The 27,235-nt window shown below is 40.9% G+C and overlaps 1 protein-coding gene across 1 annotated transcript in view; it reads right to left on the bottom strand.

The window, feature by feature from the left end:
* The window catches only part of GALNT8 (polypeptide N-acetylgalactosaminyltransferase 8), a 57,796-nt gene extending 33,467 nt beyond the window's left edge, over positions 1-24,329 (bottom strand). The window contains exons 1-2 of the mRNA XM_016215218.2: positions 24,119-24,329; positions 18,586-18,880 (exon numbers count right to left, since the gene is read on the bottom strand). Coding sequence (XP_016070704.2) covers positions 18,586-18,880; positions 24,119-24,329 — 506 coding nt within the window. The remainder of the gene's footprint in view (positions 1-18,585; positions 18,881-24,118) is intronic.
* Positions 24,330-27,235: the final 2,906 nt, after the last annotated feature.

The raw sequence follows: 27,235 nt of genomic DNA, 5'->3' as shown, positions 1-27,235 counted from the left end.
GCAGGAAATGAGGCTCCTGCAGTTCCAAAGAGAATGATCTCTCCTTCCCCCCTGTTTCCCAGCACCTGACCGGGAATGTATAGACCAGGTGTGTCCAGTAAATTTTCCTGCAGTGATGGAAATGTTTTTTACCTGTGCTGTCTATTATGATTGCCATGTGACTATTGAGCACTTATAATGTGGTCATGTAACCAAAAAACTAAAATTTTCATTTCATTTTAACTAATTTAATTTTAATTAGCCACATGTGATTAGTGGCTGGTATATTAGGCAGTACAGCAGAAGATACTGAAAAATATTTATTTCTTGGATGAAAGCTAGAAGAACTGATCCTTAGCAACTCAGTTCTAGTCTCCCCTCACTTCTAGCAATAAGAGAGCACAATGGTAGAAATAGATAACTAAGTTCTAGAGGTTAGAGTTGGAAAGATAAATTTTATGCATATCACAACTTTGCCTGAAACTACTGTTATAGAGAATGAATAAACTAATATGTGCACAGGCAAAGCACAGTCTGTTCTTACACTAGGATTTTCCAAGGCAGGTTATGCCAGCAGCAAGGCCAGCTTCCTGAGTGTGAGACCTGTGCAGTCACAAGGGTCACCACCCACTTAATGAGTTAACTTGACTTTACACTTTACTATCACTGCCTTGAAATTCTTCATAACTTTTGAACAAAGGGCCCCACATGTTTATTTTGCACTGGGCCCTGCAAATTTTATACCCAGTCCTGGCCACAGCATTTTGGTGAACCGCCTATTAGAAATTAACTATCAACACTATGCCTTTTCCTATGTTTGTTTGTTGGTATTTAATATTTGCCTAAACTCAATAAAATGACTGATGGATCCTCCATTTCCATACAGTACCCTCCTGGGTAGCCTTTCTCTGATTGCTGAAAGGTAAAGCGGGGACACCACAGCATGAGAACTGCCAAGGCTGGCATCTTTCTTGTATCAGACAGCTATCCAGAAAGCTGGGGAAACTCAGTGACCATGATCATTTTGCTATCTGACTTAGCAGGAAACTGGGCTAAATGGCATACAAAGTCAGTTCTTATATAATCTTATAATTCAAGATTCTATGTGATAGCTCTGAATCACTAAATTACTTCTCTCTCAAAGAAAGTCAGTGGAGCGGTGGTTTCCAGAATGCTTCAGCTCTAAAATCCATATATGTTTGAACCACATGAATTTTATATGGACAGCAGGGAGGAAGAGTACTCACTTGGTTCATAAGTATCAGATGTGACTCAGATGTTATTCAAGTACATATGGATAATTGATTCATACATATTTTTTTATCCACAGTAATACTTTCTACCAGTTTCATGAGTTAATCCTTATGGAATTAAATCTGAATGTTCCAAAATTAAATAAGTACAAGAAGCTTAAGTAACCAACAGATTCCAGCACATTATCCTCATACCTAAAGACCTAAATTATGTAACCCATACAGGGAAAAATGTATTATGTCTTACTTGCCTCCTGGTACACAAGTGGCAAATAGTGACACATGCTCCCATTCTCCCCTTGTAGGATGGCAGGCACCTCTAACAGATCGTGGCACTCATGCCTTTGACTACATGGTCTCAAAATCTTCTCCCACAATACTCCAGGTAGTTACTACCAATCAATTCGTGTTGACATGAAAGATGAAATTTCAAAATATGTATTTTATAACCTCCAAAAGAAGTATTCATACTCAAAAACTTCTAAGCACACCCAAGAAGCTCAATGAACCCCAAGTACAATAATGGTAGAGATACACACCCAGATGTATATCCCATAGTCTAAATGCTGAAAGCCAAAGATAAAAACAAAATCTGGGGAAAAAAGAAAATAACTCACCATTTACAAGGGAACTCCAATAATATTAACAGTTGACATCTCATTAGAAACAATAGAGCCAGAGGCAGTGGGATGCCATATTGAAAGTGTTGAAAGAAAGAAAAAAAATACCATCAACCAAGCATCTTTTATCTTATATTTTTCAAATATGGAGGTGAAATAAAGATATTGGCAGATAAACAAACACTGAGAGAATTTGTTGGTAGCAGACCTACTTTATAAGAAATACTAAGTTCTTTAGGCTGAAAGCAAGTAACCTCAGGCAGTAACCCGAGTACACCGCACACACAAAACAAAGAGCACCGGCAAAGTGGGTAATTAGAAAAGACAGTATAAATGCTTGTTGCTTCTCCTTTATTCTCTTAACTGATTTTTTAAAGGAATTGTATATTTCAAAAGTATATATAATTGCATTGTTGGACTTATAACATATAGTAATTTAATATACTCGACAATAATAACACAAAAGAGGTAGATTGGAGCAAAGTTGTATTAAAATAAATGACACTGGATGGTAAGTTGAACCACAAGAACAAGTGTAGAGAATCAGACATGGTAAAGAAAAAGATAAATATAAAACTCTATAAATTTATACTTTTTCTCCTTTTTTCTCATCTTTAGGCATAAAATTACATAAAGTAATTAAAGCTGTATATTTTTAGGTTTGTACCATACATAAATATGAGTAACAATAATAGCATAAAAAGGAGGAAGAAGGAATGGGATTATATATAAGCAATCTTTCTATCTCTCATTGGAATAAGCTTAAGTAGGCTGATAAATTAAGACATGTGATTCGTCCTAGAACAACAATTAGAAAATAACTATAGGGGCTTTAAGATTTCAATGAGAGGAGAGGGAAGATGGCGGCACTTTTGCTCCTGGCCATGGACTCTATTTACTGCTAAAATACTGCGTAACCAGCTTGGCAAAATAAGGTAAATATACCTGAGTGGACATAGTTGCCAATAGGGAGCACTGAAGAAACATCATAGAGCCTGGTAAGAGAAGGGTGGCATAAAAAGGGGGAGTTCCCCTGAAGCCAGTGCTGGGCTCCGAGCCCCAAGGGCTAGAGGCTGCAAAGCTCCCGCCCCTTGGGAGTGTGGACTGGCATCCACAAGCTGGGACCCCACACCCGGAGCAGAGGAGGGAAGGAGCACCCATGCTTGGAGGGCAGAGGGACCCAGGGGAATAGTGTGCCTGGGAGGGGGAACCGCACCTTCCCAGTGAAATAGCGTGCCTAATGGCAGCAGCTGGGAAAGGAGTTTTTCACACCCGGTGCTGACCCTGGAAAGGCTGTCCCACAGTGTGTAGCTTCCAAATATAAAGGGCCCAGAGAGCGGCACTGAGCAGCCGCCTACAGGGACCCTCTGCTTTCCTGTAAGGCACTGTGTAGAACCCCAGAAAGCATTTGAACTGTGTGGTACAGGGAGGGAAAGAGAGCCCTCCCACCACCAGAAAGGGACCGGAGCAGCCTGCCTGGCAGATCAGGACTCCATCTGCTGGAGCTGCTGGTGGAGCGGATCAGACTATAGCCACCAGAGCTGCCAGTGGGGTGAATCAGAGACTTTTAACCTGCTCTGAGGGGAGCCAGGATAGAGCGCAAGGAGCTGCCCCAGCTTTACAGAGATCAGCTATGCAGCAGACCTGCATGAGGTTGACTTTGTGTCCCCTCCTGCTTGGTTCCAAGGCACAGGGGTACCGGGACCTCACAGGGCAGGTTCTCTGTTTGTTGCTTTGTGTGTTTTTGAGTTTTTGATCGCTGAATGGGCATTCACCTTCCTGGCTTGCATTGGGGAGACAGACTGGGGAAAGCTGGGATTTGTGCCTGCATTGTGGAGAGTTTGAAGTGAGTGCCCTGTGAGATCAGCCAACCAGAGCTCAGAAGGGAGAGATGGAGCCTGCCTGCCTCTCCTGCAGCCTGGGAGCACCACTCCTAAGAGGAAAGGGGTTGGTTCAGCTCACTGAAGCTCCAGGTACCCCCACAAGGCACAGTCCTGAGGGAGAAGGGAGAACAGCTCATAGGAGGACATTACAAGAATAAGACTCTCAGGGACTATTGTTTGGGAACTGGAGGAAAAGCTTAAAACCCCTACTGGAGGCTGGGCAGGCAAAGTGCTCACCGGAATTTTTTTTTTTAATTGAACCCACTGAACCCAGGACTCTGAAACTGCCCATACAGAAAAGGCAACAGACTGAATTCATTCTGAAACTGCAGCAGGCCAGTGTATGGGGATCTAAAATTAGAGGATAGAGACTGAGGAGTTGGCTTTGAAGCAGGGACTAACTCCCCCACAGTGAAACCTCTAAGTAAGGGGAGCAATATTCCAAGACAGCCTGCACCTTAAAGACTCTTCAAAAGACTCTGGAATAAGACCAGGCAATCATAAAGAGGAGACAAAATAGCTGACAGGTAGAGGTGGTCCACAGAGAGCCTCAGATGAACCAACTACCTAAGGACACCAGAGCCAAGCCTACACAGCTCCTGACATTGGCAGACAACAAATATCTCCCAGGAGAACTGAAATCAGCACACAAAACAGTGAGCCTCAGACAACATAAGGTGCCCAGATGAAACTCACATGACTTTCTCTTTTTTTAAATTTCTTTTTAAATTTTTTAATTGTTTTTAATTAATTTTTTAAAAATTTGTTTTGCTTTGCTTGTTTTTCTCTTTTTGCTTTGTTTTGTTTTTTGTTCTAGTATCAAGATTTTCTTGATATTCTCTGCTTTATTGCTGGAATATTATTATAACCAAAAAGTTTACTGCATTTCTCTATTGTTTCCCCCATATCTCTTATTGGACTCCTTCCCTGCCCTTGCTTTATCCTTCTCTCTCTTCTTGTTCCATTGGTATAACTTTTTTTTCTTTTTCTCTCCTTTTTTTCTCTGTCTTCCTGTCTTTTTGTTTGTTTGTTGCTGTTTGTCTCTTTATTTTTATTTTTTATTTTTCAACTATTTTTCTATTCCTACTCTCTACCCTTAATTTTTTTCTCTCCCTTCTTTCAGAATCTTTTCTCTACCCCTTTTATCTCCCAGCAGCCTCTCTATGTTGTACTTTTATTTTATTATTTCTTTTTAATTTTTCTTTACTATTAGCAATAATATCCTTCTTTCTTCCCCCCCCGTCTCTCTCTCTCTCTCTCTCTCTATGTATATGTATATATATATATATTTGCCTTAGTATTTGTGTCCTCGCTTCACTCTCCCAATTCTACTTTCTCTAGGGATGTTTTCATTGTGATTGTCAGGATATTTTGTAAGATACTGCTTGTATCGTGGCAGTTTCGTTGTGTTTTGTTTTTCCTTGCCAGCACCTCTACAACAACTTACACAACGTGGTTGTGGCTGAGCCACACAGTTAGCTAACCTGAGAGGAGAGTCTTCCCAAGAATGGGTCAACAACAATCTAGACTCAATCACAACAAGAGAGCCCAAAGAACCCACAAAAGGGACACCCACAAAAGGGACAAGCCTAGAGTAAATAGCTCAGAAGTGTAAGGAAAACACACCTCTGGGCTCCACTGGACATACACTACAAAATCCCACCCTCACAAGACTGGGAGACAGCAAATATATCTAATATGCAAATACTAAGAGTTACTAAAATGAGAAAACAAAGAAACAACCCTCAAACTAAAGAAAAGGAAAAATCACCAGAAAAAGACTTTGATGAGATGGAGTTAAGCAAATTATCAGAAATAGAGTTCAGAGTAATGGTTATAAAGTTGCTCAAGGAAATTAATGAGAACCACAAGACAATGGAAAGGTCCAGGATCTTAGTGAATACATGAAAAAAGAGCTAGATATGATAAATAAGAACCAGGCAGAAATAAAGAATACTATATCTGTTATCAATAATATGCTGGAGGTTTTTTTAATGAGGGAGGGAAGATGGTGGCACTGTGAGAAGAAGGAGAGTGCCCCTGCTCCCAGCCACAGGCTCAATTTATTCCTAAAATACTACGTAACCAGCTTGGAAAAAACAGAGAAATATACCTAAGTGGACATATTGCAAATAGGGAGCACTGAAGAAACTTCATAGAGTCTTGTAAGAGAGGGGAGGAGAAGAAAGGGGGAGTCCTCCCTGAAGCCTGTGCTGGGCTATGAGCCCCGAGGCTTAGAGGCTGCAAAGTTCACTCCCCTTGGGAGTTCAGACTGGCATCCAAAAGTGGGGATCCCACACCCGGAGTGGAGGAGAGGGGAGCAGTGTGCCCACACGGAGGGCAGAGGGATCCAAGGGAGCAGTGTGCCCACCAGGAGAGGATGGCATTTTCCTAGTGAAACAAAGCTTCTGATGGCAGCACTGACCATAGGAAAGGCTGCCCCAAAGTGTGTGGTGCCCGAGTAGTAAGGGACCAGAGGTCTGCACTGAGCAGCCACACACAGGTACCCTCTGCCTTCCTGTAAGGCATTGTATTGAGCCCCAGAAAGCATTTAATCTGTGTGGCATGGGGAAGGGGAAGAGGGCCCTCCCTCTCTGAGCTCCCAATGGGGAGACTCTGGGATTTTGGACCAGCCCTGAGGGGTGCCATGGTGGCATGCATGGAGCCGCCCCAGCTTTACTGAGATCAGGGGTGCAGGGAACTGCATGGAACTGACTTTGGGTCCCCTCCTGTGGGGTGCCTTGGTGCGCAGGCAGCAGGACCTTGCAGGGCGGACTCTCTGCTTATGTGTTGCTTTGTGCATTTTTGAGTTTTTGATCGCTGAACTGGCTCCCACCTTCCCAGCTTGCATTGGGCAAACACACCAGTGGAAGCTGGAATTTGGGTCTGCATAGTAGACTGTTTGAGGGGTGCACCTGGTGAGGCCAGCCAACCATATCTGGGAAGGGAGGAGCAGCAGATCACGCCGGCCTCTCCTGCAGCCTGGGAGCACCACCCCCAACAGGAAAGGAGCTGGTTCAGCTCACTGAAGCCCCAGATATCCCCCACAAGGCACAGTCCTGAGGGGAAAGGGAACAGCTCACAGGAGGATATTACAAGAATAAGACACGAAGGGACTGTTGTTTGGGAACTGGAGGAAAAGCTGAAAACCCCTGCTGGGGGCTGGGCAGGCAAAGGGCTCATTGGAATGTTTTTTAATCAAACCCACTGAGCCAAATGGCCCATACAGAAAAGACAACAGACTGAAATCAATCTGAGACTACAGCAGGCCAGTGCATGGGGAAATAGAATCCGAGGAGAGGGTAGAGACAGAGGAGCTGGTGGTGGAGCAGAGACTAACTCCTTCACAATGAGTGCTTGACAGGGAAACCTCTAAGTAAAGGGAGTGTTATCCCAAGCTACACTAGCCATCCTGAACCCTAAAGACTCTACAGAAGACTCTGGAGTAAGACCAGGCAACTACAAGGTTGCAAATAGTTGACAAGAGGAGGAGGCCCACAGAGAGCCTCAGATCAACCAACTACCTAAGGACACCAGAGCCAAACCTAGACAGCTCTTCACATTGGCTGATACACATGTACTTCCCAGGAAAACAGAAATCAACACACAAAGCAGAGAGTCTCAGACAACATAAGCTGCCCAGAAGAAACTCACTGGATTGACTTTTTTTTTTTTTTTTTTTGAGAAAGGTGGGGGGAAATTTTTTTTCTGTTCTTTTTAAATTTTATAGTTTTGGGGGTTTTTTGTTTGTTTGTTTAAATTTTTTTAATTTTTAATTTTATTTTTTTTTTAAAGAAATTTTGCTTAACTTGTTTTTGGTTTTGCTTCTTTGTTTTGTTTTGCATATTTGCTTTGTTTTGTTTTATCCTTGCTTGTACTACAAGATTTTCTTGATATTCCCTGCTTAATTGCTGGGACTTTATCATTATAACCAAGTGTACTGCTTTTCTCTACAGTTTCCTGCAAATATCTTATTGGACTCCCTCCTTGCCCTAGCTCTATCTCTCTCTCTCCTCTCAATCCCCATTGTCATAACTTTTTTTCCCCTCTTCTTCTTTTCTTTCTTTTGTTTTTCTCCCTTCTGTCTTCCTGTCTTTTTGTTTGATCATTAGTTTCTGTTACTCTCTTTACTGTATTTTTATTTTTTCATTTTCAACTATTATCCTATTCCTGTTATCTCCCTTAATTTTTTGCTGGCCCTTCTTTCAGAATCTTTTCTCTGCCTCTTTTATCTTCCAGTAGTTTCTCTATTTTTTACATTTTAGCTTAGTTTATTATTATTATTTTCTAAATTTTTGTCACTATTACCAACAACATACTTTTCCCTCTCTAAGCTTTACTTGTCTTTCTCTCTTTTTTTAACCTTTTTTTCCCCTCTAGAATTTGTGTTCTCCCTTCACTCCCTCAGTACTATTTTCATTTGGGTTGTTTTCATTGAGATTGTCAAGATATTTTGTAAGATACCCCTTGTGTCCTGGAAGTTTAGTTGTGTATTGTCCCGCCTTGCCAGCACCCATACAACAGTTTACACAATGAGGTTGAGGCTGAGACACACAGTTAGCCAACCTGAGAAGAGAGTCCTCCAAAGGACTGTTCAACAACAATCTAGACCCAACCACAACAAAAGAACCCAAAGAACCCACAAAAGGGACACTCACAAAAGGGGCACACATAGAGCAAAGAGCTCAGAAGTATAAGGAAAACACACCTCTGGGCTCCACTGGACTCACAGTACAAAATCCATCCCCATAAGATTGGGAGACAGCAAATATATCTAATATATAGACTCAAAGAGCCACCAAAATGGGGAGACAAAGAAACAACCCCCAAATTAAAGAAAAGGAAAAATCACCAGAAAAAGACTTTGATGAGATGGAGTTAAGCAAGTTATCAGAAAGAGTTCAGAGTAATGATTATAAAGATACTCAAAGAAATTAATGAGAAGAACAAGGCACCAGATGGTAAGGTGCCTTAGTGAGGACCTTAGTGAAAACACAAAAATGGAGATATATAACATAAACAAAAATCAGACAGAAATAAAGAATGCTGTATCTGATATCAAAAATACACTGAAAGGAATTAAAAGCAGGTTTAATGAAGCAGAGAATAAGTGACTTAGAAGACAAGGGAGAAAAAAAATCACTCAATCAGAGCAGCGAAAAGAAAAATCACTTAAAAAGCATGAGCACAGTCTAAGGGAGCTGTGGGACAACATGAAGGGAAACAACATTCTCATTATAGGAATGCCAGAGGGGGAGGAAAGAGAGCAAGGGATAGAGAACTTAGTGGAAGAAATTATGACAGAAAACTTCCCTATGCTGGCAATAGAGAAAGCCACACAAGTTCAAGAAGCACAGAGGGTTCCAAACAAGAAGGACCCAAAGAGACCCACTCCAAGACACACCATAATTAAAGTGGCAAATGTCAAAGACAAAGGAAGAATATTAAGGGCTGCAAGAGAGAGACAAGCAGTGACCTACAAGGGAACCCCCATAATGCTGACATCAGATCTCTCAACAGAAACTCTCCAGGCCAGAAGGGGAGTGTGGCATGAAGTTCTCAAAGTAGTGAAAAACAAGAACATGTAACCAAGATTGCTTTATCCAGCAAGGCTATCATTTAAAATTGAAGGTGAAATAAAGAGCTTCCCAGACAAAAAAAAAGGCTAAAGGAGTTCAGTACCACCAAACCAGCATTGCAAGAAATGCTAAAAGGACTGCTCTAAGAAAAAGAAGGAATAATGAGAGAAAGGTACACCAGCATAAAGGGGGAAAATGGCAATAAATAAATATATATCAATAGTAACCTTAAATGTAAGTGGAATAAATGGTCCAATCAAAAGACCTAGAGTAGCTGAATGGATAAGAAAACAGGACCCAAGTATATGCTGTCTACAAGAGACCCACCTGAGAGCAAAAGATTCACACAGGCTAAAAGTGAAGGGCTGGAAGAAAATATCCCACACAAATAGAAAGGGAAAAGAAAGCTGGAGTAGCAATACTTACTTCTGACAAAATAGACTTCAAAATAAAGACCATAACAAGAGACAAAGATGGTCACTACATAATACTAAAGGGATCCATCCAACAGGAGGTAATAACCGTTATAAAAACTTATGCACCCAATATAGGAGCACCTAAAAATAAAAAAAACTTCTTGATCGACTTTAAGGGGGAGATTGACAGCAGCACAATGATAGTGGGGGACTTTAACACCCCACTGTCAGCATTAGACAGATTATCAAGACAAAAAATCAACAGGGAAACACAGACCTTAAATGACTCACTAGACCTAATAGATTTAATTCACATTTACAGAACATTTCATCCCAAAGCAGCAGAATACACATTCTTCTCAAGTGCACATGAAATATTCTCAAAAATAGACCACATGTTAGGGCACAAGGCAAGTCTCTACAAATTCAAGAAGACTGAAATCAGATCAAGCATCTTCTAGGATCACAATACCATGAAACTAGAAATCAACCACTATAAAAAAACTCAAAAATATTCAGACACATGGACTCTAAATAGCACGTTATTAAACAATGAATTGGTTACCAATGAGATCAAGGAAGAAATCAAACACTTCACGGAAACAAATGAAAATAAACAGACAACAACCCAAAATCTATGGGACACGGCGAAAGCAGTCCTGAGAGGAAAATTCATAGCATTACAGGCCTATCTCAAGAAACAAGAAGAAGCTCTAATGAGCCATCAAACACAGCAACTAAAAGAACTAGAACGAGAACCACACGAAAAACCCTGAGGAAGTAGAAGGAAGGAAATAATAAAGACCAGAGCAGCAATTCATGACATAGAAACTAAAAAAAAATACAAAAATCAAAATGGTTCAAAATGGTTCTTTGAAAAGATAAATAAGGCTGATGCACCTTTAGCCAGACTCATCAAGAAACAAAGATAGCGGACCCAAATAAATAAAATCAGAAATGAAAGAGGCAATATAACAGCTGACTCAACAGAAATACAAAAGATTGTAAGAAAATACTATAAGCATCTATATGCCAATAAACTGGACAACATGGGGGAAATGGACAAATTCCTAGAAGTATACAACTTTCCAAAGCTGAATCAAGAAGAGGCAGAAAACCTGAATAGGCCATTAACAACTAATGAAATTGAAGCAGTAATAAAATAAAAAAACTCCCAGCAAACTAAAGTTCTGGACCAGATGGATTTACAGGCGAGTTTTAGCAAACATTCAAAGAAGAATTAACACCTATTCTATTCAAACTATTCCAGAAAATTCAAGAGGAGGGAAAACTCCCAAACTCTTTTTATGAGGCCAGCATCATCCTAATCCCAAAACCACATAAAGACACTATAAAGAAAGAAAATTACAGGCCAATATCCCTGATGAAGATAGATGCTAAAATCCTCAACAAAATACTAGCAAACCAGATCCAGCAATACATTAAAAAGATCATATACCACAACCAAGTGGGATTTATTCCAGAGATGCAAGGCTGGTATATTATTTGCAAATCAATAAATGTGATATATCACATAAGCAAAATGAAGGAAAAAAATCATATGATCATATCAATAGATGTGGGAAAGCCATTCAACAAAATCCAGCACCCATTTCTGGTAAAAGCTCTCAGCAAAGTGGGAATAGAGGGATCATACCTCAACATAATAAAGGTCATATACAACAAACCTACAGCCAACAATAATATTCAATGGTGAAAAGCTACAACTATTTCCCTTGAAAACAGGAACAGGACAGGGTTGTCCACTTTCACCACTCTTATTCAACATAGTACTGGAAGTTCTTGCCACAGCCATCAGACAGGAAGAAAACATAAAAGGCATCCAAATTGGAAAGGAGGAAGTAAAACTGTCATTATTTGCAGATGACATGATATTGTACATAGAAAACCCTAAAAACTTCACCAAAGTACTACTAGATTTGATAAATGAATTCGGCAAGGTAGCTGGGTACAACATTAATATCTGGAAATCAACAGCATTTTTATACACCAACAATGAACTATCAGAAGGAGAAACTAAAAAAACAATCCCATTTATCATTGCAACTAAAAAAAATTAGATACCTAGAAATAAACTTAACCAAGGATGTAAAAGGCCTGTACTCGGAAAACTACAGGACACTGAAAAAAAAAAATGAGGAAGATATAAACAAGTGGAAGAAGATAGCATGTTCATGGATTGGAAGAATTAATATCATCAAAATGTCCATAGTACCCAAAGCAATCTATAGATTCAATGCAATTCCTATTAAAATATCAACAGCATATTTCACAGAGCTAGAACAAATATTTCAAAAATTTATATGGAAACAAAAAAGGCCGCAGCCACCTTGAGAAAGAGTAACAGAGTGGGAAGTATCACTTTACCAGACATCAAACTATACTACAAAGCCATTGTAATCAAAATAGTCTGGTATTGGTACAACAACAGACACATAGATAAATGGAACAGAACAGAGACCCCAGAAATAGACCCAAGCCATTATGGTCAGTTAATATTTGACAAAGGAGGCAAGAACATACAATGGTGAGAAGACAGTCTCTTCAATAAATAGTGCTGGGAAAATTGGACAGGTACATGCAAAAAAAAAAAAAAAGAAACTAGATCACCAACTTACTCCATACACAAGAATAAATTTGCCTGGCCGGGCATGGCTCAGCGGTTGAGCGTCGACCTAGGATCCAAGCGATCGGGGTTAGATTCCCGGTCAGGGCACATGCCCAGGTTGCAGGCTCGATCAATGATTCTCTCATCATTGATGTTTCTATCTCTCTCTCTCTCTCCCTCTCCTTTCCTCTCTCTCAAATCAATAAAGATATATTAAAAAAAAAAAAAAGAGTGGTACCATTGTCTTTAAAAAAAAAAAAAAAGAATAAATTCAAAATGGATAAAAGACTTAAATGTAAGTCACAAAACCATAAAAATTCTGGAAGAAAACATAGGCAGTAAAGACACAGACATCTCATGTAGTGGAATTTTCACTGATACATCTCCTAGGGCAAGAGAAACTAAAGAAAAAATAAACAAATGGGACTACATCAAACTAAAAAGCTTCTGCACAGCAAAAGAAAACAGCCTCAAAATACAAAGGAACCCCACGGTATGAGAGAACATATTTTCCAAGGTTGTATCTGATAAGAGCTAATTTCCAAAGTGTACAAAGAACTCATACAACTCAACCAGGGAGAGACAAACAATCCAATTAAAAAATGGGCAAAGGACCTAAATAGACACTTCTCCAAAGAGGACATACAGATGGCCAAGAGACATATGAAAAAATGCTCAAAGTCACTAATCATCAGAAAGATGCAAATTAAAACCACAATGAGGTATCACTTCACACCTGTCAGAATGGCTGTCAAATCTACAAATGACATGTGCTGGCGAGGATGTGGAGAAAGGGGAACCTTGGTACACTGCTGGTGGGAATGCAGACTGCTGCAGCCACTATGGAAAACAGTGTGGAATTTCCTGAAAAAATTAAAAGTACAGCTGTCATTTGACCCAGTGATCCTACTTCTAGGAATATATCCTAGGAATCTGGAAACGCTAATCAGAAAGAATATATGCACCCCTATGTTCATAGCAGCACAGTTTACAACAGCTAAGATCTGGAAACAGTCCAAGTGCCCATCAGTAGATGAGTGGATAAAAAAGCTGTGGAACATTTACACCATGGAATACTACGCAGCTGTAAAGAAGAAGGATCTCGTACCCTTTGGGACAGTATGGATAAACCTGGAGAATATTATGCTAAGTGAAATAAGCCAGGCAGAGAAAGACAAACATCACATGATCTCACTTGTATGTGGAATCTAAAGAATTTAATAAACTGATGAACAAAATAGATTGAGTGACATGGAAGCATGGATCAGACTGACAAATCTCAGAGGAAGATGGTGGGGGGGAGAGATCAACCAAAAAATATATATGCATATATGCATAACCCAAGGACACAGACAATGGTGTGGAGAGGGGGTAATTTCAGGAGGGAGAGTGCAGAGGGACTGGAGAGGGGGGTCGGTCCAGGGTGGAAGAGGTCTATGTGGAGAAAAGGGGACATCTGTAATATTCTGAACAATTTAAAAAAATAACTATAAAAATATACTAAAAATCATTAAAAGAACTCTACTGTTGCATTAGAAAATATTAACTTAATGAAGAAAACAAGCAGTCAAGGAGGACTAAAGAAAAAAAACGTGAGGTATTAAAAAACAAAAATAGGGCCCTGGTTGGTGCGGTTCAGTGGGTTGGAGCATCCTCAGGTGCACTGAAATGTCTTGGGTTTGATTCCCCATCAGGGCACATGCCCAGGTTTCAGGTTTGAGCCCCAGACCAGGCGAGTGCGGGGAGGGAACAGATCGATGTTTCTCTCACACATCTCTCTCTCTCCCTTCCTCTCTCTAAAAGCAAAAAAAAAAAAAAAAAAGGGGGTGCACTCTCGCTCCTGAAATTACCCCCATGCCTTCCCCTTCCCTCTCTCCTTGCCCCACAAGCATGCATCTCCAAAACTCCATGAGGCTTTCAATCAGGGGAGTAATGGGCAAGGGCAGCTCAGCTCAGCTTGTTTGGGCTAACACCATGAACCTGTCTCCAAGGCCCCCTCTCTTCTTTCTTCCCATTGAGCTAAAGCAGCCCTGCCTCGGCTCCTTTTTTTCCTTTAACATTTCTAGAGAGGCAAAGCAGCCCAGCCTAGGCTCTCTCCTGTTGCTTCTTCTATGCTAAGCCCTCTCTTGTTTCACTGTCCTTAGCTTTAATAAATATATCCTCAAAATCAAAAACGCAAACAAAAAATAGAATGGCAGACATAAATCCAACTATATCAATAAAAACAAATATGAATGAATTAAACTACCCAGTCAAAAGGTAGAGATTGTCAGATTGTATTTTTTTCAAAAGATCCAACTATATGTTGTCTTCAGAAAACACACTTTAGACCAAAAGATATAAATACATTGAAAGTAGAGAATATAGCATGCAAACAGCAAAAATAAGAAAGCTAGAGTAGTTATACTAATATTAGACAAAATAGATGTTAAAATAAAAGTGTTAACTAGTGATAAAGGAGATTTTATAATGATAAAAGGATCAATCCATCAGGAAGATGTAACAATCAGAAATATATATCTAGTGCCCTAGCCGGGTTGCTCAGTTGCTTGGAGTATCTTCCCATACACCAAAAGGTTGCGGGTTCCATTCTCAGTCAGGGCACATATCAGGTTGTGGGGTTGGTCCCTCATTGGGTCACATATGGGAGGCCACCTATCGATTCCCAAAATATATGAAACAAAAACTGACAGAATTAAAGGGAGTCATAGACAATTTAATACCCCACTTTCCGGGCAGAAGATAAACAAGGAAATGAAAGACATAGAACACCACAAACTATCCATGCAACACTCTACCCAACATCAGCAGTATATTTTCAACTGCACATGTAACATTCTCCAGAGAGATATATGCTAAAACATAAAATAAGTCTCAGTAAATTTTAAAATATTAAATTCATACAAACTGTGATTCTCTGATCACAATAGAGTGACATTAGAGATAAAAACAGAAAAAATGAAAAATACACAAATATGTGTAAATTAAACAACACATTCCTAAATAACTATTAAGTCAAAGGAAAATATCACAAGGGAAATTAGAAAATACAAGTGGGAGTAGAGGGAACATACCTCAACATAATAAAGGCCATGTATGACAAACCTATAGCTAACATCATACTCAGTGGGGATGTCCACTAGCACCACTCTTATTCAACATAGTCTAGCCACAGCAAACAGACAAGAAAAAGAAAAAAGGCATCCAAATTGGAAAGGAAGAAGTTAAACTGCCATTATTTGCAGATCACATGATACTGTATATAGAGAACTCTAAATATTCTACCAAAAAATGACTGGAACTAATAAGTGAATTCAGTAAAGTAGCAGGATATTAAATAAATATTCAGAAAATGGTTTCATTTTTATTTACCAATAATGAACTACCAGAAAAGAAAACTAAAAATAAAAATTTTTTAAAATCCCATTTACAATTGCACCAAAAAAATACCTAGGGCCCTGCTGGGAGTGCCTCAGTGGTTGAGAATCAACCTAGGATCCAGGAGATCCCAGTTGGGGCACATGCCCGGTTTGTGGGCTCAATCCTCAATAGGGGACATGCAGGATGCAGCCAATCAATGACTCTCGTCATTGATGTTTCTCTCTCTCTCCCTCTCCCTTCCTCTCTCTGAAATCAATAAAGATATATTTAAAAGACCAAAAACCTAAGAATAAATTTAACCAAGGAGGTAAAACACGTGTAAAAGACATATAAGACACTGAAGAAAGAAATGTAGGATGGAATGGGTCATTGAGGAGAAAAACGGACATTTGTAATATTTTAAACAAAAGTTAAAAAATAATAAAATAAAATAAAAAGAAATTTAAGAAGATATAAATAGCCCAGCTGGCATGGCTCAGTGGTTGAGCATCAACCTATGAACCAGAAGGTCACAGTTTGAATCCCAGTAGGGGGCATGCAGGAGGCAGCCAATGAATGACTATCTCATCACTGATGTTTCCATCTCTCTCTCTCTCCCTTCCTCTCTCTGAAATCAACACAAACATTAAAAAAAAATATATATATATATATATATATATAAATGGAAGCATATACTGTGCTTGTGAATAGGAAGAATTAACATTATTAAAATGTTCATACTACCCAAAGCAGTCTATAGATTCAATGCAATTCCTACTGAAATACCAATGACATTTTTCACAGAACTAGAACAAATAATCCAAATATTTAAATAGAACCACAAAAAACCCTTAATAGCCAAAGTAATCTTGAGAAAGAAGAACAAAGTTGATGGTATGATACTACCTGATGTGAAACTATACTACAAGGCTATAGTAATCAAAACAGCATGGTACTGGCATAAAAACAGGCATATAGATCAATGGAACAGAATAGAGAGCCCAGAAATAAACCCATACAGATATGGTCAATTAATATTTGATAAAGAAGGCAAGAATATACAATGGGGTATAGATAATCTATTCAGTAAATGGTGTTGGAAAAATTGGACAGATACAAGCAAAAAAAATGAAACTAGACCACCTTCTTGCACCATATACAAGAATAAACTCAAAATGGATTAAAGACAAATGTAAGATTCGAAACCATAAAATCCTACAAGAAAACATAGGCAGTAAAATCTCTGACATTTCTCAGAGCAATAGTTTTTCTGATTTATCTCCTCAGGCAAAAGAAACAAAAGAAAAAATAAACAAATGGGAGTACATCAAACTAAAAAGGTTTTGCATAGCAAAGGACATCATCAACAAAATGAAAAGACAATCTACTGAATGGGAGAACATATTCACCAATGATACATCTGATAAGGGGTTAATATCCAAAATTTATAAAGAATTCATTCAACTCAACACCAAAAACAAACAAACAATCCAATTAGAAATTGGGCACAGGTTCTGAATAGACACTTCTCCAAACAGGACATACAGATGGCCAAGAGACATATGAAAAGATGTTCAACATCACTAATCAGCAGAGAAATGCAAATTAAAACCACAATGAAGGGATTAAGCAGTACAAATTGGTAGTTGCAGAATAGCCTCAGAGATGTGGATTGCAGCATGAAGAATATAGTCAATAATGTCAATATAATGGAGTATGGGGCCAGGTGAGTGCTTGGGGCAGCAGGGGACCATTCTGTAGAATGCATGGTTTTCCGACCACTTTGCTATACATCTGAAACTGGTGCAGAATGGTATTGAATGTAAACTGTGGCTGAAAGTTTTTATAAATGAGTAAACAAACGAACCACAATGAGATATCACCTCACACCTGTCAGAATGGCTATCATCAATAAAGCAACAAGTGTTGGCAAGGATGTGGAGAAAAGGGACCCCTCATGTCCTGTTGGTGGGAATGCAGACTGGCGCAACTACTATAGAAAAGAGTATGGAGAGTCCTTAAAAATATTAAAAATAGGATGCCTTATGACCCATTGATTCCACTTCTGGGTATATCCGAAGAAACCCAAAACACCAATTTGAAAGACTATATGCACTCCTATGTTCATTGCAGTGTTATTTACAATGGCCAAGATATGGAAGCAACCCAACTGCCCATCAAGAGACAAATGGATAAAAAAGAGGTGGTACATACACATATATAACGAAATGTTACTTGGCCATTAAGAATAATTAAATCTTACTATTTGTTATAGCATGGGTGGACCTAGAGGGTATTATGCTAAGTGAAACAAGTCAGTCAGAGAGAGACAAATACTATATGATTTTCTTTAGATGTGGGTTCTAAAAAACAAAATAAACAAACAAAACAATCATAAACTCATAGGTACAGAGAACAGAATGATGGTTGCCAGAGGGGGTGGAAAAGGTGAAGGAATTAAGAAATACAAATGGGTCGTTACAGAATAGTCACAGGGATGTAAAGTACAGCAAAGAGAGTATAATTAATAATATTGTGATAACTATGTGTGGTGCCAGGTGGGTACTGGAAATATTGGGGGGAGACCACTTTGTAAAGCATGTGATTGTCAAACCACTATATTGTACACATGAAACTAATACAAAATAATATTCAATGTAAACTGTAATTGAAAAATAAAATTTAAAACAACAATAACAAGAAGTCTGCTCAGTCAGCCTGCCAGAACTTTCTATGCCCTGAACCCTTCCCTGCCAATTTCCCACTCCTTCCACTCTCTTTTCATTCTTTGCCTTTTCACTGCTCTCAAAGCTCATCCCCAAATTAAAGTGAGGTCCCTAGGAAGCCCAACCTTGCCCCATCCTACCTGGAATGCCGAGTGTCTGGGATGGCCCGGTCCAGGGGCAGCCGGTTACTGAGGTAAGCATTGTAACCAAAGTTCCGGAAGAGGTCCTTGGCCTTTTTCTGCTGGGCCTCAGAAAGATCCTCACCCCACTGTTTGAAAAGCGGTGAGTCTGGGAAGAGTTTCTCTCTGGGTTTGGGTTTCTTTGTCTCACTTGCCTTGGCTTCCACTGCCTTTTGAACAGGATGTTCATCTTCCATCCCCTCCAGTGTGTTGTTCAAATTTTCTTGTTGCTTCATAACCAGTTTCATACTTTCTTCTGCAAATGAAGGGCAGGAGAGAAAACATTTCAGCCAATCCTTAGTTACCTGGGCATAGCGTTGCATTCAAATTTCATTGAAATGTTTTCCTCTCTAAATCCCCAAAAATGACAAACTCTTGTCCTAGAGGATGCCATGTCAAGGGAACTTGTCAGAGTCATGACAGGCTGTCCTGGCAAGGCATGTGATAGAACACACCTCCTTTTCAGCTCTATCAGAACTTGTCTATCCTGAGTCCACACCTTCAAATTTCCTCCAGGAACTATGATCTGAGAAATACGTTGACAGTAGCTAACGTCTTTCAGAACAAGGCCCGATAACCACTGACATAGAATCATATGTTGGATTATTCTAAAATGCAAATACCCAGGCTTATCCCCAAATCAACTAAATCAGAATCTCAAGGTCAGATACGGGTAGGAGAAGATGCCAAAATCTGCAAATTTAACAAAATCAATGAGTAATTCTTTTGTACAATAATATTTGAGAAGCACTGCACTACACTATCAGTGGCTACTCCTTCCTTGTGTGGGCACCTTTCCTTGTATGAATTTCCTCTGGGCAGATGCAGCCCCAGGCCACAGCACATGGCTTTGTGAGCAGAACGTGATACTCCACCATAGGGATCCACTTCCTAACTACGTGACCTTGGCCAGGATATTTCTCTTCTTGGTGCCATAGATTTACTAAGTACCTCAGAGAGCTGCTGTGATAACTATGTGGATTGATACCTGTGAAATGCTTATGACAGGGCCTGGCACACAATAAAATTTGGCTATTATTCAGTTTTCTCTGGTTGCTCTGTTTCCTCTGCTTGCGGAGTGGGGAGAGAGGCGAGGAAGGGTATTGAGAGGAATGGAAAACTTTATTTTTATTTTTATTTTTTAAATCTTTATTGATTTCAGAGAGAGGAAAGGAGAGGGAGGAAGAGAGATAGAAACATCAATGATGAGAGAGTCATTGATCGGCTGCCTCCTGCGTGCCCCCGACTGGGGATGAAGCCCGCAACCCGGGCATGTGCCCTGACCGGGAAATGAACCCTGATCGCCTGGATCCTAGGTCGACTCTCAACCACTGAGCCAGGCCCGGCCGGGGAGGAATGGAAAACTTTAAAAATTGTTATAAGAAATGGAGGTGAGAACTGATTCGTGAAACACAGAGCTCTGAAAGTCTAAGAGAAGGCTGCCTGAAGTGTGGCCGTGAATTTGAAGTGGCTCAGTTATGGGAATTTTTCCAGCAGTGCTCAGCCCTTGGGTGAAGGCATAAAGAAGATGGCCAGTTGATTTCACACAGTGTCGGGGGTTCTTAGGAGGGTGCAACAGAACAAGTGTGCAACGGAGTTGTGGATCATGGCAAGAGAAAAGTTGGAGAAAGGGTATTATTACAGAGAAAAACTGAGTGAGAACGCTGCAGTGGTGAGGTTGTGATCAGCAACACAGCATGAATTTGTCATTTCACAGGTGAGCAGTTCTGGATGATGACAAAGTCCAACATACAGCATAGAAGCGTGAGGCAGGACGGAGGTAATGGGCTGTATAAATGGGGACGCAGGGGTGAGGAATGGGTCATCCACAGGACATGGCAGTGGTCCAGGGTGATAGCAGGATTTGGGGCAGAGAAAAAGACTGTGAACAAGGAGCCGTTGCAAAGTCTGCAATGAGTGGGGAAACTTGTCAGGGAGGCCAATAGAAGAAACGCTAGAGGGCAGCCAGGTTTACACAATAAGGCAAAAAGCTATTACCATAGCTGTCTGATTGCTTTCTGCAATCGGATCAAACCTCCAGCCCATTAATATTGCCTAAGTCCAACATTGATTGACATTCCTCAGCAGCAAATTCCAAAATGGTTTAATTGAGATGCTCCACCAGAGGGACCCACTTAGTTCCCACTAATCTTCCCTTAAACCTATATTGAATTCCAACCAGACTGACCGGGTCACCTGTAGCCCATGCAGCAGATTCTTGCAAGTAAGAAGAATCGCCCCTTTTTTGGATGCTTGTAGCCAAGCGGCACCAGCTTGCCCAGGGCACCTCTCCTTGTGTGAGTTTCCCCTGGGCAGATGCAGCCCCAGGCCACAGCACATGGCTTTGTGAGCAGAATGTGGGCCAAATTTCAGCTACATTTACAGCCCCTTAAAGCCGAGCAGGAAAGTCCTGCAACTGGGAGGAGGACATGTTTGGAAGGTGGCCCAAGGGGAAAGAGAAGCAATTACAGAAGTGCTTAAGGAAAAAAATTTTTTTTCAAATTTGTAAAGAGGATTAAAGAAAATTCAGAAAGAAAAATAAATGGTGGGTCTTTCACAGAAGGCTCATGTGAGTACCCTGTATATTTGCTCAGGTAGAAAATCAAAATGAGAGCAGAATTTTTACAGCATTTCAAATCGAATGGGATTTTTATTCTAACTCTTCTGTACTAAGCATGTGGGGGTCGCAGGGCAGCCTTGAGTCCTCTGTTTCCTTCAGTTCCCTGTGCTCCTCTTTGGGGGATATCTGATTTTTCTCTTTTATTCATTGCTGTCAGAGATTGTTTAAACAATTTGAGGATGTAAGTGCAGAGTCCAGCCAGGGGAATAGACCATTCCCATGACTTATACTGAAACTTTCCAGGATCCAACGGGGACACACCCAATGAGAGGTCATCATTCTGGTGAAGGCTTTAAGACTCCCTGGGGAGGTTCCAAAAAATTGGTTAAGAGTCATCAAACCCTCCCCCAATAGGAATAGCATTATCGACATGTGGTTGCGTTTGTTTTATGTGAGAGTTTCTATGATTTGCCTAAACGTCCTTACTGACAGGATATCCCCTGGTCTTCTCGGAGGCAGTGAGCAACCAGGATGCTGCCTAACTGAACAGGCTTCATTTCAGGAAGCCCTTCAGGAAACAAGAGCATTTGTGATCTGGAAACAGGGTCCAGAAGATGTTTTGAAATTCACCTCAGGTGGTAGGGAGTCCCTGACACCACATCATTTTAAAGTGAATAAAATGTGAGGAGCATTAAAAATAACAAGAGGAGGAGGAACCGGTCACTGCGCAGAAGGAAAGGGAAGTACACCCGGTGGCTCCAGGTGACTTGTGGAGGTAGAACATGTTCCCAGCTGAAGGGAAAACAGGCTGTAGGCAGAACTCCTGCTATTTTAAGGCCTGACGTGGCTGAGCCAGGGTTGGGTGAGAAAGTCTTGTGGTCTCTATGAAGCAGTGACAGGGCCCAGTCAGCTGTGGCTCAGCGGTTGAGCGTGGACCTATGAACCAAGAGATCGCGGTTCGATTCCCGGTCAGGGCACATGCCCGGGATGCGGGCTCCATCCCCAGTCAGGGGCGTGCAGGAGGCAGCTGATCAATGACGACTCTCTCCTCATTGATGTTTCTGTCTCTCTCTCCCTCCCCCCCTCCCTTCCTCTCTCTGAAATCAATAAAATCACATTAAAAAAGGAGTGACGGTGACTGCCCAGGTACACCGGCATCCTCTTAGTGAAGCTACACTGGGCATATTTGTACGTCAGTGTCCGTCCCAGCCGGCTGTGCTCAAAGCCAGGGCTTCCAGAGCTACGATGCCGTCTCTATGTCACCTACTCCTTTACCCCCTGTCTCTTCCCTCCAGGCCTGCCTGTCCTCTGTTCTCTTTTTCCTACCTTCCTTCATGTAGTTACTCATCCATTTAATTTCCATGTGCCAGACCCAGGGGATAAAGTGCAAGGACACTCTGTGAGCCATCCTTGAAAGCAGCCCTTATGAAATGCGCCTTCCAGAAAATTACACCACAATAAAAGGTGATGGGCCCTACGAGGGGAGATGTAGGAGGCCTGAGGTGCGCTCTGATGCCCCCCCGCCCCCGTCCCATCACTTGCCTTGTCTCTGTCTTGTCTCCATACATGTTCTTTCATTCTCTTGCCCTGGACTCTTGTTATTAGCCCCTTTTCTGTCCTCAAATCTTCAGTCCTCTACTGTCCCCCTTTTCTCTCTCCCTTTTCCTGATTTCCTCTCTTCCTTTTTGTCCTCATGTCTGTCCTTCCTTCTACCCCTCTGCCCTGCCCTGAACCCGGACAATTTTCAGTTTTCATTTGAAAAGACACTTTCCCCACCTCCAGCCCCACGTACATAACCCCACACATCTTCGCTGTCACATCCCTGCCCGTCCATTCGACCTCCCCTCAGGGGCACAAGCATTTGATCCCTGTGGTGACAAGGATGTGGGGGGCGGGGAACATGGCTGTTCCCCTCACTGGAGTCAGACGCTGAGACACAAAACTCAGGGGTTAGAGCCAGAATCAAAAGCAAGCCCCAGAATTCACGTGAACAGGTTAAAATTTGGTGGACTTGAGGGCACTAGGCTAAGTGAAATTAGTCAGACAGAGAAAGACAAATAGCACTGATTTCACTTATATGTGAATCTAAAAAAAAAAAATAAGGGAAACAAGCTCATAGATACAGAGAACAAATTGATAGTTGCCACAGGTGGGGGGAGGGGGGGCGAAATGGGCGAAAGGGGTCAAAAGGTACAAACTTCCATTTATAAAATAAGTAAGTCATGGGATGTAATGTACAGCATGGTGACTACAGTTAATAATACCGCTTTGTATATTTGAAGTTGCTAAGAGAGTAGATCTTAGAAGTTCTCATCACAAAGAAACAAATACTTGTAACTGTGTGGTGGTGGATGTTAACTAGACCTACGGTGATCATTTCACAGTAAATACAAGTATCAAATTATTACACTGTACACCTAAAACTAATATGATGTTATATAACTATTATACCTCAATAAAAGAAAGAAGTTAAAATATGACACACATCCGTTTATAGAGCACTGTCTGCATGCATTTCACAACCGTGTGAGGTCAGGTAGGTATGGTTTCATCATCTCCATGTACAGGCCAAGGTCGGGGCTGTGCCTAGATATTCCTGAGCCTCCCTGGGAGTCTTCGTCTGAGCCTCAGTCTCCCTGCTTGCATGTATGTACTTGTGATCATGAATGTGTGCAAGTGTACACAAACACACCACTCACATCAACACACCCTGCTTCCTCCCCTTAACTGTTTGCTCTGGTTCCCACTAACTCTCAATACTTACTGCCCATTTGGAGGCATAGAATTCAATGTCAGATGCTAAATTGAGCAACTAAAAGATGAAAACGTGACCTCTCACCCGTTTTTTCTCTACACCCCTTTCTTCTAAGTGTCCCTAAGCTCAGGCACATGTGCACCACCCCCATCCCCTCCGAGTTCACGTTATGAACTTACTCAGATGCTGCAAATCCAACTCTAATTCAGAGAGTTTCTTTTTCACTGTCCCGTTCCATTCAGATAGAGGCAAACGAAGCTCCTCTTGGACACTAGCCAGAAATAACTTTTGTAAAGTCACCTTGGTATAAAATACCAGGAAGAGGCTATAGGCGATAAACAGAGTCAGCCCAATGCAGAGAACTTTGCAGGCATGTCTCCTGATCTTCATACTCAGTCTCTGGCTCTGCCACTCCCTGCGGGGCTGAGAGTTCCCTGCTCAGGCAAGCTAAGGATCAGAATCAGCAGAGCCTGGTCTTCCAGATGCATAGATAATACCCTGCCTGCTGAATCAGATGCTCTCCAACTGTGGAAGCGAAGCTGGCACAAGCTGCTTTGCTTCTCCCTGAGCAGCGTCAGGTGTGTGGATCATGTCATGACAGCCACCCAATGACTGGCAGGTTACATGGGCACACCTCACACTATCTCAGAAGTCAAGTTCAACAAACTTGAGGAGAGCTCTTTCTGCTGGTTCCACCTGAAAGCAGGCATGTAAGCTGGAGGCGGCCCCTGAGGTGAGCCCCATGCAATGATCTTGTTTCACTGATCTTTGCCTCCTGATAGCCATCTGCACACCGCTCTGCATACTGAGATTCCACCCTGCTCCAGCTTCCACTAACTCTTTGGCTCCCACACCTCACACTCACTATATGTTTTAGACAAATCATCTAATTATCATCATTGTAGATTAAACACTTGAAATTGCTCTCCAGAGCCAAAAATTTCAAGTTCTCAGTCTAGTGTTGGGTCCTTCCATAATCATGTCTTCCACCTTGTCCCAGCTGCTGGCACTCCTTACTAGGTCCCCAAATACAGCATATGCAGGCAAGAGCTGAGGCAGACATTTAGATTAAAGTAAAGAAACGTGGCATTAGAAAAAGCAGGTAGAACAAAGAAAATAATAAAATAAAATGTAACAGTTTTTTTAATCAGTTGTTCCCATGTCCTCACCTACAAATTAGAATAAATTAAAAATGCATGATTACATCCATTTAACACTCAAAATGTAGTAGACCACTTATCTCTATTCCTCCCCACTAAAGACAACTAAAACCTCTGGACACTATATAGAAAACAAACGTATGAGGACTCTGAAAGGCAGAGAAAAGGGACAGACCACCTAGAAATCACAGGATCCAAGGAATGAAACAACACAGTGGTGAATTCCTTGGGTTTTCTTTTTGCCTAATATATCCTAGACTGAATGCTGAATAAGTTGTCAAACTGTAAGTGCCAACAGGCAAGATAATAAAAGTCCCCAAGAAAATCCTGTTCTCTCTGGCAAAAAAGGAAAGACAGAAAACATTCAGGTAACTGCCCTATTCTAGCCAAACACCACTGAAAGACCGGCTGCACCACGCCCATCCCACCAACGAAAGCCGTGTAGGGAGCCTCAATTTCCACACACCCTCAGCTATGACGAGGTGCCCCTTCCTTCATCCTGTCTAGGATGGTGGCCTAATGGGGAGCCATAATTTTTACCATTGCCCTCCAGGATGTCAGTAAGGAAACAGTGATGAAGTGGCCCTCCCTCTCTCAGGCAGTTGGTTTCAGCAGAGGCCTAGTGGGGAATGGGAACTTCCTTCCCCACCAGCAGTAGGTGTACTCTCCTCCCTACACCAGGTGTCAATGGAAGCAAAGGGGAAAACCTAGACTTCCACATGGCAGGAACAAGGTGGCATCTCCCTTTCCCCACCAAACAGTGTCAGGAAGTCTTGCTAAAACAGAAGACTTCATTAACATCCAGAGTCTCATAACATAATTTTCAGAATGTCCAGAATGCAATAAAAAATAACCTGACATACCTAGAACCAGGAAAATCTCAACTCGAATGACACCAACACCAATATGACAAAGATGTTGGAACTATCTAATGAGGATTTTAAAGCAGCCATCATAAAAAAAAAAAAAAAAAGTTTAAAAAAAAGCTTTGCCCAGCCAGGCGTGGCTCAGCGGTTGAGCGTCGACCTAGGATCCAGGCAATAGGGGTTCGATTCCCAGTCAGGGCATATGCCCAGTTGCGGGCTGCAGCCAATCAATGACTCTCTCATCATTGATGTTTCTCTCTCTCTCCCCCTCCTTTCCTCTCTCTGAAATCAATAAAGATATATTAAAAAAAAAAAAAAAAAGTTTTTAAAGAAAAAGCTTCAATAAGCAGTTATCAGCATGCTTATAACAAATGAAAAAAATAATGTCTCAGCAAAGAAATATAAAGCCTAAGGAAAGAAATAGAAAACAAACAAAAAAAGAACCAAATAGAAATTTTAGAACTAAAAATACAATAAATAAATGTTTAAATCACTGGAGGAGCTCCAATAGCAGAATAAAAGAGATAGAGAAAAGAATCAGGGAACTTGATTAGAAAACAGGTAGGACAGTAGAAATTATCAGCCTGAACGACAGAGCAAGAACAGACTAAGCCCCAAGAACCTGAGCCTATAACAAAAGATTTAGTATTTCATCAGAGTCTCAGAAGGAAAGGAGAAATGTGAGGCTAAACAAGAAATCAAAGAAATAAGTTGGCAAAAGACAAATCTACAGATTCAAAAAGCTGAGTGAACGGCAAATAGTATAAACCAAAGAAATCACTCCAAGACACATCATAATCAAACTTCTAATAACTAAAGACAAAGAAGAAAATTTGAAAACAGTAAGAGAGAAACAAGAGCTCACCTGTAGAGGGGAAAAAGCTATTTGAATGACAAAGAGGAGATAATGGAGAAACCATGTCCTGGAGCAAGCTGAGAGTGGATGAGTTTGAGTGCACAAGGGGCTGGCCTTACATAGAAAAAAAACAGCAAGAGCAGAAAAGTAACTCAAGCAAGCAAACAAAAATCAGTTCTAACTTATTTGTTTCTATCCTCTGCTTTCTGTTCAGATTTCTGATCAGAAATCACAGAGGCCAGAAAGAAATATCACATTTTCAAGTGATAAAAAAAGGTCAATCCAGAGTCCTATATCCAACAAAAATATCCCTCAGTAGTGAAGGAAATAAAGCCATTCTCAGACAAAAGAAAATTAAAAGAGTTTGTTGTATACCTACTCTAAAAGAAAGCCTACAGAAAATTTTCAAAATGA

This window comes from Miniopterus natalensis, chromosome 2, assembly GCF_054644295.1.
Source record: "Miniopterus natalensis isolate mMinNat1 chromosome 2, mMinNat1.hap1, whole genome shotgun sequence".
Taxonomy (NCBI): domain Eukaryota; kingdom Metazoa; phylum Chordata; class Mammalia; order Chiroptera; family Miniopteridae; genus Miniopterus; species Miniopterus natalensis.
The sequence above is the reverse complement of the archived record's forward strand: the minus strand, read 5'-3'. Positions and strand labels throughout refer to the sequence as shown.